We start from the raw sequence: 21,077 nt of genomic DNA, 5'->3' as shown, positions 1-21,077 counted from the left end.
GGCATGATAGAGCTTTGCCTTGTTTTCCTTATGAAGGGATGGCCCTTGTCATGATGCCTGCGTAGGGAAGCTTTCTCTGCAGTTGTGCTCTCCCCCCCCCCCCCGGTACTGAGAGTGAGACAGCTGTGAATTGGTCAGGGATCAGTCTCTAATGAGGCATAATGTTGGTCCAACCCTGATGTAGTTTGTGCTACGTAATGCCACTTGGTCAATCTGTCACTTCCTCCAAAAGCCGTGGCCAGTGTTGAAAAAAGCCTTGCTCGTGAACAGACTCCAGTCTGCACAGACTCTGTAGTAATGAGGCTGGCAAAAGAAGAGGGACAGATAGTCATTAATGCACACAATTTGTTACTGCTAAAAACAGAGCCGCAGAACCTGGAAGTTTTTCAGTGATCTTCAACCGCTGTGCTCCAAACTTCTGCGGCACACCTGCGGGTCTTTTGCAGCACACCGGTTGAAGCCAGTATAAAGGGGAGAGGCTGCGGCGCAGTGGAGGAGCCCCTGCCTTGCACAAAGAAGGTCCCAGTTCAATCCCTGGCAGGATCTCCAGGCAGAACTGGAAAAGACTCTCTTCTACCCAAAATTCTGGAAGCTGCTGCCAGTTCTGAGCAGGACAGACCCAGGTCTGAGTCACCATAAGGCAGCTTCCTCTGCTCCTGGTGTCGGCCCACAATCGGAAGACTCAGGATCAAAACCCCACAAACTAAGAAAATTGGCTAACCTTGGGACAGTCACCCTCTCCCAGCTTGGCATGCCTGTGTGTCTTCTCATGCCCGGGGCCGTGTCTTCAGATGCTGCCCCCTGCCTTACCCAGAAGTAATTGCAGTGACGTGATGACAACTCCACAATTGCGTCTGGTTCGCTCAGAGAGGTTGTGCATCACTCTGAGCGGCTGCCCACTTTTTTCCACTTGAAAAAAAAAGCAAAAGGAGCGGCTGGCCTCTCAGAGCAATGCACAGCCACTCCGAATGACTGCGAGGGGCGGGAGGGGGGCAAAGTGAAAGAAGCAGGTGGCCACCTAGTGCAGATCGTAGCTGCTCCAAGTGCCTGCAAGGGGGTGTGCTCTTAGTGCCCACAAGGGGGGGAGTGTGTGGCGGTACCTTCATGCTGTAGATGGCAGTGGTTGCCTGCCCCCAAGCATGCCCCATGCTAGTACCTTATAGAACAGGTAACACCAGAACCAGGGGACATCCACTAAAATTGACTGTTGGGCGGGTTAGGACAGACAAAAGAAAATATTTCTTTACTCAGCGTGTGGCCGGTCTGTGGAACTCCTTGCCACAGGATGTGGTGATGGCGTCTAGCCTGGACGCCTTTAAAAGGGGATTGGACAAGTTTCTGGAGGAAAAATCCATTACGGGGTACAAGCCAAGATGTGTATGCGCAACCTCCTGATTTTAGAAATGGGCTATGTCAGAATGCCAGATGCAAGGGAGGGCACCAGGATGAGATCTCTTGTTATCTGGTGTGCTCCCTGGGGTGTTTGGTGGGCCACTGTGAGATACAGGAAGCTAGACTAGATGGGCCTATGGCCTGATCCAGTGGGGCTGTTCTTATGTTCTTATGTAACAATACTTGGAAAAATCCAGTTTGAAAAAAATGGTGTTTATGGCCAGCCTCCGAATATAAACTGCCTTGAATCTATGAGAAAGGCAGTATACAATACTTTAATAAATAAATAATAGATGCAGACTCTTGGGAGGAAATGACTGCCTGTTTATTCATTCACTCTATGCCCTGCTTTATTTTTTTCGTAATATTAGACATTCTTCTTGATTCCGTAGAGCTTCCTGAAAACTGGACAGACACCAGAGAAACCCTGCTGGAGGGCATGCTGTTTAACCTGAAGTACCTGGGGATGACGCTGGTTGAACAGCCTAAAGGCGAAGAGCTGTCTGCAGCTGCCGTCAAGAGGATTGTGGCAACCGTGAGTGTCTGGTTTCTAAAGCCGTTCCTGGCTTCCCATAAGGGAACAAAATGTGTGTCGTGTCCTTTGGTTGTGCCCACTCTGCTAAGTGACCCTGTTGTTGCCATAAGGACACAGGGCAGCAGTGGTTGTAAGAACATAAGAACAGCCATGCTGGATAGGCCCATCTAGTCCAGGTTCCTGTATCTCACAGCGGCCCACCAAATGCCCCAGGGAGCACACCAGATAACAAGAGACCTGCAAGGCTTCCTGGGAATTGTAGTTAAGAACATAAGAACAGCCCCACTGGCTCAGGCCACAGGCCCATCTAGTCCAGGTCCCGGTATCTCACAGTGGCCCACCAAATGCCCCAGGTCAAAACTGTGCATGCAGCCGCATGTCTGTCGTGTTTAATACAGAGCAGCTCTGTGAACACTGAGCGCATGGCTCAATCTCCCTCAGAGTGGATATGTTAGTTTGAACTTGCAGGTGGAACAGGAAATCTGGGCATCTCATTCTTATTTGTAGAGTTTCAAGTGGAGGCTCACAAATCTTTCCTGTTGAGGAGTTAGAGCTTCTTCCAAGGTGGGGAAGCTCTGCGTGGGAAATGGCAAAAACAGGAAGCACACACCAGTCACACTTCTTGTTCCCTTCCTCTGGCTTATTTCAGGGGTGGGGTTTGCACAGCTTCATCCCTGCAGAGAGGTTAGAGGACCTGTGGGTAATGCACATATTTCCCATGTCAATTGTTCTTGTTTTTTGTGGTTTGTGAAACACTCAGCCAGGCTAACATCAGCAAGTAGCATAGCCAGAGGGGGCGTGGTAAATATTGCAGGTGCCACAGCATGCTGTGTAAGCCCCTCCCACTCACCATGAGAGCCAATCTGGGCAGTGACAGCAATGCACAGGCGCTCGCTGAAGCAAACAATGTCTCGTGCGCATTCAAATGGCTCCAACAGCACATTGTGTTGCCTGCAATACTGACTGTGCTCCCTCTGGCTATCCTACTGACATCAGCCTGGACCACGTGACATCATTTATTTTAAACAAGAATTTTTTTTTTTTGGCTTTGACTACTTAATCCTGACGAAGAGTTCCGTGTGGCTTGAGAACCTTCCTTCCTGTTTCAGTTTTAGATCATATAATTGCCTTGTGCTCTGAGTTGGAGCATGAGGATGCTATAGGAGGAAAAAAAAATCACAGAGTAACATTAAAATCCCATAAAAAATGAGTTCATAAAATAGAATGCAGTTCATAAAATGCATAAGTTGGTTGCAATTATAGGAAATTAGGTGATATAAAAGGGTCATGATTTATAACAAGATTCTAAACTCTTGGTTGAATAAAAGAAGTGGGACATCTAAAGCTAAACATCTGTAGCATTTCACTTGATTGGCCTTCCTTGGTAGCGGGGGGGGGCAGAACCAAAAGACAGTTTGGCATCCTTCAGTCTCGGAAGACCATGGTGTCACACTCTGAATGGTGGTTCTGGAACAGAGTGTCCTCTCCAGTGCGTGAAGCCTGGGTAAAGTAGGTATGGAGGATAGGCTGTTACCCATGCAGCAAATCCCCCCTCTCCACGTCGCTGAAATGGTCCAATGGAAAGGCAGAGGCCAATACGGTTGGTTCCAGCGGCGTTGCAGGAGTTGCCAGAATGTGACTGTGTTCAGCCATGAACTGCCTCGGGGACTCCGGCTCTGGATTTTGCCTCGAGGTTGACTCCTGAAGCCTTTTCCATAACTGGATGTAGCCACAAGGCAGTGGAGGTTTGGGATCAGAGTTTTCCTTCTCTCAGATGAGCTGCCTTCCCAGGCGGACGAGCCCAATCTACCCGGTGGCTGTTTAGTCGCCTCTTACGACAAGTACAGCCAAACTGAGGGCCTATTCTTATCCCCAGCCCCCAGAACCAAAAGAGGTCCCACTATATCTCCCTATCAGGCTAACCTCTTGAGGAAAGGACCCTAAGGAGAGTCCCAAGTGATGTCTATGTAGCCAGGTAGGCTTACATGGGCCAAGCTGTTGCAGTTAGTCTGGGAAAAATATTACACCACTTCTTTTTAATGGGATAGAGTAAGTACTCTTGTTTATGCAATGGGCGCAGCTCCTCTGGGGAAATACATGCTTTGCATGCGCAAGATTTAATCACTGGCAACATCCCCACGTAACAGGATCTTGGGTAGAAAGGCTAAAAGAGACTCCTCCTTGCTCTGCTCTAGAGGAACTTCTCATGAGGACTGACCACACTGAGTTCAGATGTTTTGCCAGCTGCAGTGGCATTGCTAGGAGGGTGTGGGGGGGCAGACCGCACCGGCTGATGCGCACAGGTGGGGGGGGTGACACCACTACTGGCCCAAATTTTTAAAATTTTGGTATATTTGAATAATACCATCATATTATATATCAATCAATGTATAACTTCATGCAGAATGCAGTGAAACAAACCACGTTGAAATATCTCTATTCTATCGAAAGTTATAGCCAAAAAACCAGGAGGCAGGGCATTGGTATATCACCATGCTCACTGCCTGGGGTGTTGCCCCACGCACTGCATGGGAGGATGTCCATCTTGGGGTGATGCACTGGCCTCCCACATCGGGTGACAGAAACCCTAGTGATGCCACCGGCCAGCTGTTTATACTTTTGTTTGTGTGTGTTTGACTGTTTTAAAACTGACGGTTGTGAGCCACCTTGAGAAGTTGCAAGCACTTTTATTTGTACAGGTACCCCCCCATATCTGTGGGGGATGCGTTCCTGCTTCTACTGCGGATAGCTGAAACTGCGGGTACTAGCAAACCCTGCTGACATCCCCCTCCCCTGTCACTCTCATGACCCTGCTGTCTTGCAAATGCTTTGCTAAAGGAAGTGGACAGCAGAGGAAGCAGCGAGAATGCTAGACTCCACTTCCTGTTAGTGTTCTCACTGTTGCCTCCTCTAGTGTTCCTCAAGTCCAGCAGCTGCTAAGTTCTCACTTCCTGCTCCCTTTTCCAAAGCAAAGGGAAGAAAAAATGTCATTTTGCAAAGTGTTTGCAGACGAAGAGAGGTGAGCCATGAACTGGCAGGGGGATTTGAGAACAGCGGATTGGTAAAACCATGGATATGGGATCCACAGATAACAATGTGGCTACTGGACATAGAATTTTCCAGCACAAAGCGAACACAGGCAAAGCACGGCTCCAAAATTAAAGCGAAAAAGAATTAATAGAGCTCAACCAATTTGGGGAAATGGTACCATCACTCAGTTGTGGAGCCCCTGCGCTTCGTGCAGAAGATCCTGGGTTTGATTCCTGGTGCCTCTAGGGCTGGGACAGTGGATCCATGGATAGCTGCCGGGCAGCCCTGTGTGAAATGGTCCAGTGGTCTGCCTGAGTGTGGCAATTTAGTTTGAGTATTCGTGTTCAATCCAATGAGGGTACACGGGGTACAGAATCGCAAGACCGTCAAACAGCAACGGAAAAGGTCAGGAAGACATTGTAAATGACCTGGGATGTTGAGCGACATACCTAAAAAACAGGTCCCATGTTTCACCAGATGTTCCAGGTTTGCATGACATGTGACGTGACCTTCTCATGAATATCTGTTAGAGGCTCATCCTTTAAGACAGGGGTGTCCAAAGTTTTTGGCAGGAGGGCCACATCATCTCTCCGACACTGTGTCGGCGGCCGAGGAAAAAATAATTAATTTACATTTAAAATTTAATAAATTTACATAAGTTTACATAAATGAATATATTAAAGATGAACTTATATGAATGAATGAAGGTCGTGAAATAGCTCAAGGCCTATAAAAGGCCTTGCACAAAGCAAGGCTGGCCTTTCATTTGCTGCCGCTGCTGCATCACAGTCGTGAAACAGCAAGAACAGTGGAGGAAGCCCTCATCCCACAGCTCACATGAGAGGTCAAACAGTCGCCCTCAGCTGAGAGCACTTGCACTGGGCCAGTGCGGGCTCCAACAAATTTCTGGAGGGCCAGAGGCTCATTGGAGACTGGGGGCTCCCTGAGGGCCGCATTGAGAGGCCTCGAGGGCTGCAAGTGGCCCCAGGGCGGGGGTTTGGGCACCCCTCCTTTAAGACAGCGGTCTCCAAACTGGAAACCACTGTGTCCAGAAAACTCTCCCCACCCCAAGCGATGCTTCCCGTTCTACTGCTGCACCGTGTTTCTTTCAAGCTGGTCTGGGCACAGGGATGCAGAATGGGAAGTGATGCTCACCGGGGGGAGGGTTGGAGTGAGGGCTTTTTCTAAGCCCTGGATCTGGCCTGGGGGCTGGGGTTTGGAGAGCCCTGCTTTTAGAAATGAACTCAGGGCTTCTTAAATCCAGCCTTGATAGATAAGTCTGCAGAACTTTTCCACTGGGTTATAATTTTTTGCCTTTGCTTCCTTTAAAGTGCAAAATGAATCCTTTCTGCAGTGTAGACTGGAAGCCCTTGGAGAAATCCCTAGAATTGCAAGTCTTGAAGTACTGGATTTGAAGATATTATCCCAAAGTGCCAGAACACATTCCCTGCCTTAACAGAGAGTCAGGGTATCTATGTTCCTCTCAGTAAATACAATACTGTGGCGTGTGCCTATTAAATGACTAATTTTCACTTTATTTTATGGACCGGCTTCCTTGGCCAATGTCATGCAACAGCAGGATATTTTATTTCCTTGTTTCCCAAGGCAAAAGCAAGCGGTAAGAAACTGCGGAAAGTAACCCTGAAAGCATCTCCCAGAGGAATAACCCTCAGCGACAGCGTAACTAATGAGCCGATTGAAAACATCTCGATCTACAGGTATGTCACCAGGATGGTTCTAAAGGATGCAACATATTGCAAGGTGTTGCTTTTGGTTTTGTATAAGGCAGTTGATTCTGACTGATCCAGGGTGGAATGAAGAGTTGGGGGGGGGGGCTTGTTCCCTTGTCCCTGCCCTTGATCCAGTGGTGGCAGTCTAAATAAGGGTAGAGAGTGGGAATTGTTTTGCTAAGCACCCTTGAAGGAATCTCTGCCAACATCTAACATCTAAAAAAAAATCTTTTAAAAAACACAAATTATAGGAAGAGGAGGAGGAGGGAAAAACTCTTAAGTGCACAGCACTGTCTCTAGTGGCGGGTGGGGGGATTGCAAAGCCCTGCCCTAAAGGCATTCCATAAAATGCCTCTGAACATTGGCCGTATTCTGGCCCTCCGAGGAAGGCCACGTGAGCTGCAGTGGGCCCTGTGACCACTGGGATCCTCAGCTGGATCAGTCAGCAGTCTGCCAAGGGGGGTGTTTCTCACATTATGGGTTGCCTGAGTGCCTCCCTACCTGCCACCCTCCTGCCACTTCGATGACACTGGCATCTCTTTGCTCAGCATTTGAGGCTCACCCTCTCCGACAGCGCTTCTTCACACCTTTCCATCACTTTCTCTTCCCGTCTGTGGCCCAAGGCCGCAGAGAATTTTATGGGGAAGCTTCAAGACTCATTAGCATCCCAGGGTGAATAGGAGTGGAGCCCCTCACTTGGACGAGCTCCTTTCCTAAGTCGCTCTGAAAGCTCAAGTGCGTTCCAAAGTGGTGCCGTAAAAATTACAGGCTGTAAATCCTCCAGGGCAGGACGTAGCTTTTGCTCTGTCCTCCTAGGAAAGGTCATTCGATTTTTGGCAGGCATGGTCCAAAAATGGGGGAGGGGGGGAAGAACCTTCCCCTTCTATGGTAAGGCCACACCTGGAGTATTGTGTCCAGTTCTGGTTGCCGCATCTCGAAAAAGACATAGCGGAAATGGAAAAGGTGCAAAAGAGAGCGACTAAGATGATTACTGGGCTGGGGCACCTTCCTTATGAGGAAAGGCTACGGCGTTTGGGCCTCTTCAGCCTAGAAAAGAGATGCCTGAGGGGGGACATGATTGAGACATACAAAATTATGCATGGGAAGGAGACAGTGGATAGAAAGATGCTCTTTACACTCTCACATAATACCAGAACCAGGGGACATCCACTAAAACTGAGTGTTGGGAGAGTTAGAACAAACAAAAGAAAATGTTTCTTTACTCAGCGTGTGGTTGGTCTGTGGAACTCCTTGCCACAGGATGTGGTGATGGTGACTGGCCTGGACGCCTTTAAAAGGGGATTGGACAAGTTTCTGGAGGAAAAATCCATTATGGGGTACAAGCCATGATGTGTATGTGCAACCTCCTCATTTTAGAAATGGGTTATGTCAGAATGCCAGATGCAAGGGAGGGCACCAGGATGAGGTCTCTTGTTATCTGGCGTGCTCCCTGGGGCATTTGGTGGGCTGCTGTGAGATACAGGAAGCTGGACTAGATGGGCCTATGGCCTGATCCAGTGGGGCTGTTCTTATGTTCTTATGTTAACCCAGGCTGCTTTTGGTTGTGTTGAGTTGCACATTGTGTTGTCCTATTACTCAGAGTGGGCCGACTTGTGGTCTTTTCATGGTGTGGACATTGGTAGGGCACAATAGGAACTGGTTGTTCCAGACACCCAGAATGTGACTCTCACTCACATGGACTGCTCTGCTGTGCATGCTGGTCCAAAGCCTGCTATTTCAGGATGATGGGACAATATTTTCCAAGACCAAGGGGTGAGGAATTACCAGAGGTCAGACAAATCCTTCTTACTCCTGTTTTATTTTATTTTTTAAAGAAGGGGAGAAAAACTCATTAGAAAGTAAAGCTGTGGAGAAGATGGATGGTAGTTGTTTCCCTGCTTCCCTGGCCTTATAAGATCTCGGCTAGGAGAATTGCACCCTCTGCCTGGATCTGATAAGCAAACTTTATGAATCTGTGTGTGGCGTGCTTCTGAAACTTCCATTTGTAAATGTTTGGCAGCCATTGCACAAGAACAGCACAGCACAGAGCTTGATGGTGTGCAAAATTCTGCATCCCATCTATTTTTGACTTGTTTGCTTTTAAAAAAGCAATTTTCTTCTCTCTCCCTCTCCCTCTCCCCCTCTCTGTCAGCTGGAAAGTAAGTGGTCAGCACCTGATAAATGTTTAAAGTGCATTTGCATCCGGGGAGGCCACACTCAGCCTACCCACGCCTCGGAATACCTCGCAGACGTGAGCAGAAGGTAGTTCTGGTAGTGTCTGGAAGGTCCTGTGTGACCCTTTCATGGATTTCATTATCCACAGAAATTGGTATGGGGGGGGGTCCTGGAACTGATCCCCTGCAGATCCTGAGAGTCCACTGTATATAGATAGATATGGGTAGATAGATCCTGCATGAGATGGTGCACAAGCTAGATCCTTTCAGTTGTGATTTCCCAGCTGTGACATGCCCCTTGGGCAATGTGGGGCGGGGGGGGGGGGGAGAAGCCACTTGACACCATCACAGCCTTCCATTGGGGGGGAAGCTGACTTACGGGCAGGAGGTCTGGTCTAGAGCAGGGATGTCCAAAGTTTTTGGCAGGAGGGCCACATCAGCTCTCTGACACTGTGTCAGGGGCCGGGGGGGGGATTAATTTACATTTAAAATTTGAATAAATTTACATAAGTTTACATAAACGAATATATTAAAGATGAACTTATATGAATGAATGAAGGTCTTGCAATAGCTCAAGGCCTATAAAAGGCCTTGCACAAAGCAAGGCCAGCCTTTCCTTCACTGCCACTGCTGCATCACAGATGTGAAAGAGCAAGCAGTGGAGGGAGCTCTCATCCCACAGCTCACATGAGAGGTCAAACAGTCGCCCTCACACTGAGAGAAGTTGCTTTGGGCCAGTGCAGGCTTCAACAAATCTCCAGCAGGCCAGAGGCTCATTGGAGACTGGGGGCTCCCTGAGGGCCGCATTGAGAGGCCTCGAGGGCCGCAAGTGGCCCCCGGGCCGGGGTTTGGGCACCCCTGGTCTAGAGGGTAGAGCCTCCGTCTGCCTGAAGATAACATCCACAAGGTCACCAGTTCGAGGCCACTGGCACCATGGGACCTTGGAGCAGCTGACAAGCTGAAGCCGAGCAATTCCATCTGCTCGGCGCGTGGGAGGATGGAGGCCAGAATGTGAAGCCAGATCGGAATGAAACACCTTGAATGTAGTAGTTCTTGAAAGAAAGAACCTTCTTTGAAATTGTAAAAATCCCTATTTAAATAGGGATTTAGATAAAGCCTGCCTATGTAAACCGCCTTGAATAAAGTCTTGAATAAAGACCAAGAAAGGCGGTATTATAACCTGTTGTTATTGTTAACAATAACCTGTTGTTATTGTTATTGTTATTGTTATTGTTGTTGTTGTTGTTGTTGTTGTTGTTGTTGTTATTATTATTATTAATAATAATAATAATAATAATAATAATAATAATAATAATATTTTACGTTGTTTTGTGACTTTTCTTCCCTGTCTCTTGCGGCCTGCTGTGTCTTATGCTATGTTTAACATTATTATTTGCTGCCTTGGGGGAATTTTTTTCCAACTGCAAGGCAACTGTGATTTTACTAAAATAAATAAAATATGAAAATAAATAAATGGCACATTCTTTTTTTTGCAAGAGCAGCACATTTGCATAAGTGGCTGCCTGGTTGTAAACCCCTGGAAATTGAGGGTTGGAAGGCAAGAGACCTGGGAGTTCTTGGGGCCTGAGCCCTCCCTACAAGAGTGTGGGCAGTGTGTGAGTCCGGGGCAGGTCAACCGGTACAAGGAGCGCTTATTATGGTCATATATTGGTCGTGAAAGCACAGGGTCCGTGGCAGCCACCCCAGTTGCCCTACCCTACATGTGTCTCTTGAGTCATTCAAATTCTTACCCCTTGACCCTTTTTGTAATTGTTGCAGAATCTCCTACTGCACAGCAGACAAAGTGCACGATAAAGTGTTCGCCTACATCGCCCAGAGCCAGCTCAACGACAACCTGGAGTGCCATGCCTTCCTCTGCACCAAACGGAAAATGGTCAGTTCGCAAAGGCTTCTGGGAAACAGCCAGAGTCAAATTGTTGGCATCCTTCAGTCTCGGAGGACTATGGTGTCTCGTTCTCAATGGTGGTTCTGGAACAGAGTGTCCTCTCCAGTGCGTGAAGCCTGGGTAAAGTAGGTATGGAGGATAGGCTGTTTCCCATGCAGCAAATCCCCCCTCTCCACGTCGCTGAAATGGTCCAAGGCAGAAGCCAATGCGGTTGGTTCCAGCGGCGTCGCAGGAGTTGCCAGAACGTGACTGTGTTCAGCCATGAACTGCCTCAGGGACTCCCGCTCCGGAGGTTGACTCCTGAAGCCTGTTCCTTAACTGGATGTAGCCACAAGGCAGTGGAGGTTTGGGATCAGAGTTTTCCTTCTCTCAGATGAGCTGCCTTCCCAGGCTGACGAGTCCCATCTACCCGGTGGCTGTTTAGTCGCCTCTTACAAGTACAGCCAAACCGAGGGCCTGTTCTTATCCCCCAGCCCCCAGGGGAACAGCTGGTGCAGCTGACCAGAGTCAGTAGCGGTCCAAAGGTGGGGCAGGGAGGGTGGTCCACCCCTGGTGTGTGCTATAAGGGGTGCCAGCATGCCTGTCCCTTCAAAGGCCAAGTGTACTTTGCCTCCTTTGTAAAGAATCTTGAGAAGGAGAAGGACTGGTCTACCCTGGCCTCCCCCGGGGGATCTCAGGGTAGAGGCCATATCTGCCCGTGGCTTCAAGCAGCTCGAAAGCAGTGGGAGCAATCCACTCTTGGTGCCAGTGGCACCAGGTTCACCCCTGGCTGGAGTGCAGGCTGGGGGTGCCTGTCACAGTCCGAGTGGCTGCGTGTGGTTGTGGAACTATGAGGGGGGAGTGACAGTACCTGCTGTGGGCACACCCTGGGCACCAACTGCATGTCAGAAATTAGTTTTCATCCTTGGGGTTCCTTTAAGGCTTGTCATGGACCCTGTAATGAGAAGGTCAGTAATGACCGACAGGATCGTTTTTGAATGATCACTTGCCCACCAAGGAAGGAGAATGACCGAAGGGCCTGCCTTGTCTGCACAACCAGCTGCTTACCATGAAGAGTTTGTTCAGAGGAGGCCTAAGATTTGCCTCCTCTAAACAAACTCTTCATGGTAAGCAGCTGGTTGTGCAGACAAGGCAGGTATGGAGATACATGTGTCAGAAGCCGGTGCTTGGAAACGAAACACCGTTAATTCCACTGGCAAATGAAGGTGGCATTTGGCTGACACACTGGGGGTGGACACAGTTCTCACACTCACTTTGCACTTCTGAGAAACGCTTTGCCAGAGCGGGGAGTGTAGGTTTGTCCCTCTAACAACATAGCTGGTGGTAACTGTGACGGAACCTCCTTGCCGTCATCCCCAGGGCCCTTCCCTTGTGTGCAGCAAAGATCAAATGCTCCTAGAGGCCGTTTTACTGATTCTGCCCAGTGTGAAGAGTCCCAGCCTTTCTCTCAACCATGGAACCTGGGAGGGGAAACGCAGGCAGAGGGAGGGTTAAGCTGCCCTGTGGATTGTCTCTTAAAATGCACCTGCCTGCATCTGATTTGTGAGAGAGAACCCCACTGGAGTGGTTGGCAACCTTCAGTCTCGAAAGACTATGGTATAAGCCTACAGCACCCAGTATTCCCAGGTGGTCTCCCATCCAAGTACTAACCAGGACTGACCCTGCTTAGCTTCCGAGATCATGGTAGAAGCCTACAGCACCCAGTATTCCCAGGTGGTCTCCCATCCAAGTACTAACCAGGCCTGACCCTGCTTAGCTTCCGAGATCAGACAAGATCGGGCACTACTCGGAATGGTTTCCCCCAACTACTCTTGAAGACATTTTTGCTGCCCGAGATCTGTCTCTCTTACTCTCTTTTTGTCCCTAGGCCAAAATGCATGGATGCTGATCTGTGGTTATCAAGATGTGGAGAAGGGGGTGGCACATGATCTTGGGGGCGTGGACCCCGATTGTGTACCTAGCTTTTTCAGTTTCTGACATATAATTAGCCTGTATATTTAGCGCCCGGGCAATTCTCAGCAGTATCTGGTTCTTATTAAACTTGATTTGGAATGTGACAGCTGAAATTGTAAGCAGCTGTGCAAAGTTTCATAGTTAATTACCACGTACTTAAGTGGGCTTCTCTTCTCCCCCCCCATCATAAAGAATCATTTGCTATTCTACCAAATATGTTGAAACATCTGAAGAATTTCAGCGGATGGCGGAGGGGGGGAGCTTTCTGCAGTGTTGAATTTGTTCCTTTAGTTCAATGTTTTTTAACCACTGTGCCGTGGCACATTGATGTGCTGCAAATGGTCCACAAATAGTGTGCCACAAATGGTGTTGCAGGAGTTTGGGCTATCATTTACTAGTAGGGCTATTGGGGGATGTGAGCCCCCTGCCGGCAGCACGGCGTGCCTTGTCAGTTGTCCAAAAACAGATGGTGTGCATTGGCAATTTTAGCGCCTTGTCAGTGTGCTGTGAGATGCAAACGGTTGAAAATTGCTGCTTTAATTAGTGAAAATATTTCTCTCCTGCTGCATCTTCTGCCCCCCCTTTCAAGGTCAACCAGAAGGACCTGTCTTGCATCCCTACCAGGGGACACATCTCTTCAGATGGCAATAATACGTACATCCGCCAAGGACCGTGTTCCATCCGCTGAAGGCACTCAGAACTGGCAGCCTCCACAGACCAGGCTTTGAAATCCCCCCTGTCCTGGGGCTAGTGAGATTTGCCTCCAAGCCAGCCAGGCAGGAAAGCTTTGGAAAGCTAATTGGTAGAGGGAGATTTTTCAGGCTGTCGAGGTACTGCAAGCGAGCACTGCAGAGATCTGAGTGGGCAAAAAATGTCATGCCTCGTAACATGGGGTCCAAGAAGAGACAGACCACCTTCCAGAAGTGATAGCAGGTTCCCCCCCATTTTCATTTCTCTGCTGATGTACACATCTCCAACATTATGTTTTTCTTCATGCTATTCTTTAGTGTACCTACAGTTGATGCGCAGAGCCTATTTCAAATGTAAACTCTCTACGAGCCCAGTCTTTTGCATGTCTTCTCAGAAGCAGATCTCATAAAAGTCAACAGGGCTCACTCCCAGATAAGTACGGATAGAATTGGAGCCTAAGCTAGCAATTTTCAATCGGTGTGCTATGGCACACTGGTGTGCCACAAATGTTTTGCAGGTGTACCATGGAAGTTTGAAGCACGGGAGTTTGATGCACCACGGGAGTTGAAAATTGCTGAAAATCTCTTCCGGGTTCTGCAGCTCTGTTTCTAGGGCAACTGTCCCTAGTAATGAATTGTCTGTCCCTCTTCCTCCACCACAAGCATCGAAAGAGGGACAGACAATTCATTGCTATAGACAGTTGCTCTAGAAACAAAGCCACAGAACCTGGAAGAGTCTCCAAGAAGTGACATCACAAGACCGTAAAGAAGACCATAGAAGTCAGTGTGCCTTGAGAAGAAAAACATTGGCACTCGCTGCTCTAAGCAACAGCTACATTCAGGAAGAAACTGGTTTTTCCCCTGGCATGTCAATGCAGTTGAATGCTCATTTGGCATTTTTTTTGTAAAGCTGATTTACATAAGAACATAAGAACATAAGAACAGCCCCACTGGATCAGGCCATAGGCCCATCTAGTCCAGCTTCCTGTATCTCACAGCGGCCCACCAAATGCCCCAGGGAGCACACCAGATAACAAGAGACCTCATCCTGGTGCTCTCCCCTACATCTGGCATTCTGACTTAACCCATTCCTAAAATCAGGAGGTTGCGCATACACATCATGGCTTGTACCCCATAATGGATTTTTCCTCCAGAAACTCGTCCAATCCCCTTTTAAAGGCGTCTAGGCTAGACGCCAGCACCACATCCTGTGGCAAGGAGTTCCACAGACCGACCACGCGCTGAGTAAAGAAATATTTTCTTTTGTCTGTCCTAACCCGCCCAACACTCAATTTTAGTGGATGTCCCCTGGTTCTGGTATTATGTGAGAGTGTAAAGAGCATCTCCCTATCCACTCTGTCCATCCCCTGCATAATTTTGTATGTCTCAATCATGTCCCCCCTCAGGCGTCTCTTTTCTAGGCTGAAGAGGCCCAAACGCCGTAGCCTTTCCTCATAAGGAAGGTGCCCCAGCCCCGTAATCATCTTAGTCGCTCTCTTTTGCACCTTTTCCATTTCCACTATGTCTTTTTTGAGATGCGGCGACCAGAACTGGACACAATACTCCAGGTGTGGCCTTACCATCGATTTGTACAACGGTACAATCGTTATTTGTACAACGGTTGTACAATTTGTACAACGGTTATAATACTAACCGTTTTGTTCTCAATACCTTTCCTAATGATCCCAAGCATAGAATTGGCCTTCTTCACTGCCGCCGCACATTGGGTCGACACTTTCATCGACCTGTCCACCACCACCCCAAGATCTCTCTCCTGATCTGTCACAGACAGCTCAGAACCCATCAGCCTATATCTAAAGTTTTGATTTTTTGCCCCAATGTGCATGACTTTACACTTACTGACATTGAAGCGCATCTGCCATTTTGCTGCCCATTCTGCCAGTCTGGAGAGATCCTTCTGGAGCTCCTCACAATCACTTCTGGTCTTTACCACTCGGAAAAGTTTGGTGTCATCTGCAAACTTAGCCACTTCACTGCTCAACCCTGTCTCCAGGTCATTTATGAAGAGGTTGAAAAACACCGGTCCCAGGACAGATCCTTGGGGCACACCGCTTTTCACCTCTCTCCATTGTGAAAATTGCCCATTGACACCCACTCTCTGCTTCCTGGCCTCCAACCAGTTCTCAATCCAGGAGAGGACCTGTCCTCTAATTCCCTGACTGTGGAGTTTTTTCAGTAGCCTTTGGTGAGGGACCGTGTCAAACGCCTTCTGAAAGTCCAGATATATAATGTCCACGGGTTCTCCCGCATCCACATGCCTGTTGACCTTTTCAAAGAATTCTATAAGGTTTGTGAGGCAAGACTTACCCTTACAGAAGCCATGCTGACTCTCCCTCAGCAAGGCCTGTTCGTCTATGTGTTTTGAGATCCTATCTTTGATGAGGCATTCCACCATCTTACCCGGTATAGATGTTAGGCTGACCGGCCTATAGTTTCCCGGGTCCCCCCTCTTTCCCTTTTTAAAAATAGGCGTGACATTTGCTATCCTCCAATCTTCTGGTACCGTGGCCGTTTTGAGGGACAAGTTGCATACCTTAGTCAAGAGATCTGCAACTTCATTCTTCAATTCCTTAATAACCCTTGGGAGTATGCCATCAGGGCCCGGTGACTTATTGATCTCAATGAGGTCTGAAACATCTTCTCTTTTAACCTCTATCTGACTTAACTCCTCGGTTAGGAGGGGCCGTTCGGGCAGCGGTATCTGCCCGAGGTCTTTTGCCGTGAAGACAGATGCAAAGAACTCATTTAATTTCTCTGCCATCTCTAAGTCTCCTTTTATCTCCCCTTTCCCTCCCTCACCATCCAGAGGGCCAACTGCTTCTCTGGTGGGTTTCCTGCTTCTAACATATTTGAAGCTTTTATTATTCCCCTTAATGTTGCTGGCCATGCGTTCCTCATAGTCTCGCTTGGCCTCCCCTATCACCTTCTTACATTTCTTTTGCCACAGTTTATGTTCCTTTTTATTATCTTCATTAGGGCAAGACTTCCATTTACGGAAGGAAGCTTCCTTGCCCTTCACAGCCTCTCTAACTTGGCTGGTTAGCCATGCGGGCACTCTCCTGGATTTAGTGGAACCCTTCTTTCTTTGCGGTATACACCTCTGCTGGGCCTCTATTACTGTTGTTTTAAGCAGCCTCCATGCACTCTGGAGAGACTGGACTCTTTTTACCCTCCCTTTCAACCTCCTTCTAACCAGCCTCCTCATTTGAGGGAAGTCCGCCTGTCGGAAGTCAAGGGTTTTTGTTAGAGATTTGCCTGGTATTCTTCCCCCAACGTGCACGTCAAAACGGATCGCAGCATGATCACTGTTCCCCAATGGCTCAGTAACGTTTACATCTCTAACCAGGTCCTGCGTACCGCACAAAATTAAATTAAATCCAAAATTAAATTAGATTTGTTTTTTATTTTTAGACTTCTGTTTAAAGTGGGGGGGGGGGAGGAACGAAAAGAAACAGCTTTGTGATTTCTTGACACTTGTGGTCAACAGCACATGGCATATTCAGCTTCTGTCAAATGCAAGAAGTACTGGTTGCTCCTAGGAATTCGCTCTTGGGGAGACTTATAGCTACAAAAACACCCGCCAACCCCAGCCACTGCCCAACAAAAGCTGACAGCCATGAGAATTCGAGTTAATTTCAAAAAGCAAACTCCTTAGACTAGGCATTTTCAACCACTGTGCCGTGGCACACTAGTGTGCCATGAATGGTCTGCAGGTGTGCCGCAGGAGTCTGGGGAAAGGTCACTTATTAGTAGGGTCATTGGGGGATGTGAGCCCCCCACCAACAGCATGGTGTGCCTTGTCAATTGTTAAAAAACTGATGGTGTGCCTTGACAATTTTAGTGTCTTGTCAGTGTGCCTTGAGACAAAAACGGTTGAAAATCATTGCCTTAGACTTTCTAGTTTTCCTTCTCTCAGATGAGCTGCCTTCCCAGGCTGACGAGTCCCATCTACCCGGTGGCTGTTTAGTCACCTCTTATGACAAGTACAGCCAAACTGAGGGCCTATTCTTATCCCCACCCCCCAGGGGATAACTCTGATCCCAAACCTCCACTGCCTTGTGGCTACATCCAGTTATGGAAAAGGCTTCAGGAGTCAACCTCAAGGCAAAATCCGGAGCCGGAATCCCTGAGGCAGTTCATGGCTGAACACAGTCACGTTCTGGCAACTCCTGCGACGCCACTGGAACCAACCAAATTGGCCTCTGCCTTTCCATTGGACCATTTCAGCGACGTGGAGAGGGGGGATTTGCTGCATGGGTAACAGCCTATCCTCCATACCTACTTTACCCAGGCTTCGCGCACTGGAGAGGACACTCTGTTCCAGAACCACCATTCAGAGCGTGACACCATAGTCTTCCGAGACTGAAGGATGCCAACAGACTTTCTAGGCCTTCAGCACCCCAGCCACGACAGGCTGCTCCTCCACACTTCCTCCTTTACTGTCTCCAGTGCCCATACCTGGTAATGCACCAGCCGTTGCTTCTCCTGCTCCTTGGACTGGAAAAGGAAGAGGGGATGCAGCAGAGGAAAGTGAGCGGGGCAGTTTGTTCAAGAATCACATGAAATCTTGCAAGGTCGCATGCAATTCAAGGTGATGGTGCCCAGCCTTCCCAGGTGCCACCATCTTGAATCATGCAATTCAGGATGGTGGCACCCAGGAGAGCCAGTAAGATGAGACCACTGGGGACATCCCGTGATACCCTTGTGAGCTTGCTGCAGTGTGCAGTTTGGGAACCACTGGTCTAGACCACCACTCTTCTTTAATTCACACTTCCTCTTCCTTTGTCGATCCATTGAGTAGGAGGAGAAGGGGCAGCAGCTGATGTCATGTTGGGTGACAAGTGGGGTGACATTGACCGGTGCCTCAGGCATTGGGAGGTCCTGGTTGACCTTGGTAGGAGAGCCTTGTCTGGCCTAAGGGGATTCTGGTTAGAAGGAAACTGCCACTGGACCACTCAAGACTGGAGTTGGCCTAGTGAAGAATGCGCAAGCTGAGCAAGCCCTCTGGTGACTTCATTGCATAGTCAGAATTTGACCTCTGGCATCTCTGGTCCAGCATGCTCTCACTCAGGCTTCGTGGCTCCCAATAGGACTGTTGAAGTCAATGCGGCACAGTGCTGGCATAGCAGAGTATTTAAAGAACAGGCACCACAAAGCCGTTGTTTATAGTTTTTAATTATGTTAGTTTAATCTGCAGACACTTTAATGAAAAATTAAAACACATGCATCTGTGTAAAGAGACACGGAGGAAACAGAATGCATTATGGGAGTGAGGAAAGCGGCTTTGATGTTATTCGTAATGCTAGCTTATAATTTTCTTTTAAAATAGCAACCTGTGCATTCGTCTGCAATATTTAAGAAATGAAAACATATAATAAAGAGATGTTTACCCCCCCCCCCAAATGAAGTTATTTCAGCTGTGGAATTTTGACTCAATTCAAAAGACCACTTAATTATCTTGCTAATAATCACAACCACTTTGTAAGGTAGACCAGTTGTCTTTCCTGCACCGACAGATGGGAGTCTGAGGCTGAGAGATCTCAGCAAGCTTTGGAATGTCCAGTCCTGCACCGCTTGTGCTACCAAGCCTGACGGAGCCTCCCTTCCGACAGCCGTGTTTGATGGGCCATCTGGGCTCCAGTGTGTTTGCTTCCCACCTGTTTGATACTGCAAAAATGGTGGGAGGGGTGTTTGGACCCTTGGCACGTCCCAGTATATGTGCTTTCGGCTGGTGAGCTCCAAACCAGGCAGGCCTCAACAAGGCTACAGTCCCGACATCTTTCTCCTATCTGTTTTTACAAGTGTCCTACCTTGCAAGATGGTTGTGAGGATTGCCGAGGTAATGATGTGAAGCTCTGTGAGCTCTTAAGGAAAAGTGCGGTGTCAGTGATATACTCAATATTTAACCCATTTTTTTCCCAGCCCACAGGTGTACACCTTTGGTCCCTGTTGCATATATGCAACGTTGGGCAGAAATGGCTTTGGGCGGAATGCTACGCTGTGCTGGAACAGGCAAGCCAAGAGGCTTGTGCTGTATCTAGCGCAGGATAGTGGCCTTAAGCGGCTCAGCCAGAGGCAAGGGGAAACTTTTTCTCTTACCCCTGGGTAAGGGCTGCTGGCCCCTATGGATCTCTTTGGACTTGCACCACCTTTTGAGGTGGCACAAGTTTGAGGAGAGTGGAGCGGCTTGAAGCTGCTCCGTTCCCCCTGGGAATGGGGATTGGGATCCAGCATAACTGCTGGATTGCAGCCCTGCCCACCCGCTCCCTGCCTGCCCACCCCCCGGGGCCACCCACTTCCCTCCCTCCCGCTTCTTCCCGCTGCCTACCTTTCTTCCTTGTGTCGGGCCAGCCAGGCCAGTGCAAGACTCGAGGAAGAAGCCGGTGTGGAGGCTTGCTTCAGCCTCCCCAGGCCAGTGCGTCTCAGAGCACCGGCCCGGCTTCCTCTCGAGGAGGCGCAAATGTGCCTTATGGCACGTTTGCGACCCTCCTGGGCCGGCACAAGGGACTTACATCGGCCCAAGGGCGCTTTTAGATTGCACCCTTAATCTCTGTGGGCTTCAGTGGTTTATGAGACCACTTTTGCTTGAGGAATTCTTCTGATCACAGTACCCTTGTGGCTGGGCAGTCAGGTATCCCCCCCCCATATTACCATTTTAGCCCTAAATATGTCCCAACCAATTAACCCTGCCATTGAAATCCATCAAGATGTTGCCTTAGGAGGCAGGCTGGTTTGATTTCTAAAGGTGTACGCAGTGGAGAGCTCAGATAACTGCTGTCTTTATGGGCTTGTTCAGTCCAGGTGTTTAAAGAAGGTTGTTACAGATTGGTTATAAGACCCCCACTGCCAAAAGCCTTGATAATGCAAATTCCCTGTCGGAGGATTGCAGCTGCCTCTCTCCGTATCGGGAGGTTCTCCTCCACGGCATCAATATTGAATTAAGTTTCTAACAGTGGCGTGGGACTTGTAGTGCTGTAGAATGAGGAGCGAGTTCCTGGTTTAACATCTCTCAGTTGAGCAGAGCCTCCGAATGATTTAAATCTACACGAGGAGCTTTCTATTCTTGCACTGTTGTAATCGCTGTCATGGCTCCCGTCTTCCAGGCCCAGGCCGTCACCCTCACTGTTGCTCAGGCGTTCAAAGTTGCCTTCGAATTCTGGCAGGCAGCCAAGGAAGGTGAGTGTGCACCCCTCTCTCCTTGCCTTTCCAACATATCTGTGTCACCTTTTTGTTAGCTTGCTCCCGCTTGGGGAGGGGGAAGAAGGTAACAGTGAGTAGAGTTCCAACTGTGGGTTCTTCTGAATTCTGACAGCTGTAGAGTCGGCATCCCAAAGTCCAGCAGCTCATCCAACCCCACCCCACCCCCGAATGCAGTCACATACCATGGTAGCATCAAGTCTAATATATTAAAAATGAAATATTGAAATGAATGGGGACCCACCTGAAATTGGCTCTTGACCCACCTAGTGGGTCTCGACCCGCAGTTTGAGAAACACTGATCTAATGGAATCTGGTTTTGTTTTCTTCCGCAACAGAGAAAGAGAAGCAAGAAAAGGCCATTCTGGAAGGTGAGGGCACCAGCAGTCCCAGCTCAGATGGTTCTGCCTCCTCCAAAGGATGTAAGTGACCAAGGAAATAGATTTCTGT

General features: G+C 48.7%; 1 protein-coding gene across 2 annotated transcripts in view; it reads left to right on the top strand.

The window, feature by feature from the left end:
- The first annotated feature begins 1,790 nt into the window (after positions 1-1,790).
- The window catches only part of LDLRAP1 (low density lipoprotein receptor adaptor protein 1), a 35,808-nt gene continuing 16,521 nt past the window's right edge, over positions 1,791-21,077 (top strand). For both annotated transcript variants that reach the window (XM_066638606.1, XM_066638605.1), the window contains exons 1-5: positions 1,791-1,927; positions 6,563-6,675; positions 10,641-10,755; positions 20,534-20,606; positions 20,966-21,049. In XM_066638606.1, coding sequence (XP_066494703.1) covers positions 1,832-1,927; positions 6,563-6,675; positions 10,641-10,755; positions 20,534-20,606; positions 20,966-21,049 — 481 coding nt within the window. In that variant the 5' untranslated portion in view covers positions 1,791-1,831. The remainder of the gene's footprint in view (positions 1,928-6,562; positions 6,676-10,640; positions 10,756-20,533; positions 20,607-20,965; positions 21,050-21,077) is intronic.

Source organism: Tiliqua scincoides, chromosome 10, assembly GCF_035046505.1.
Source record: "Tiliqua scincoides isolate rTilSci1 chromosome 10, rTilSci1.hap2, whole genome shotgun sequence".
In the NCBI taxonomy this organism is placed as follows: domain Eukaryota; kingdom Metazoa; phylum Chordata; class Lepidosauria; order Squamata; family Scincidae; genus Tiliqua; species Tiliqua scincoides.
Note: the sequence above shows the minus strand (reverse complement) of the source record. Positions and strands in the feature narration are given on the sequence as shown.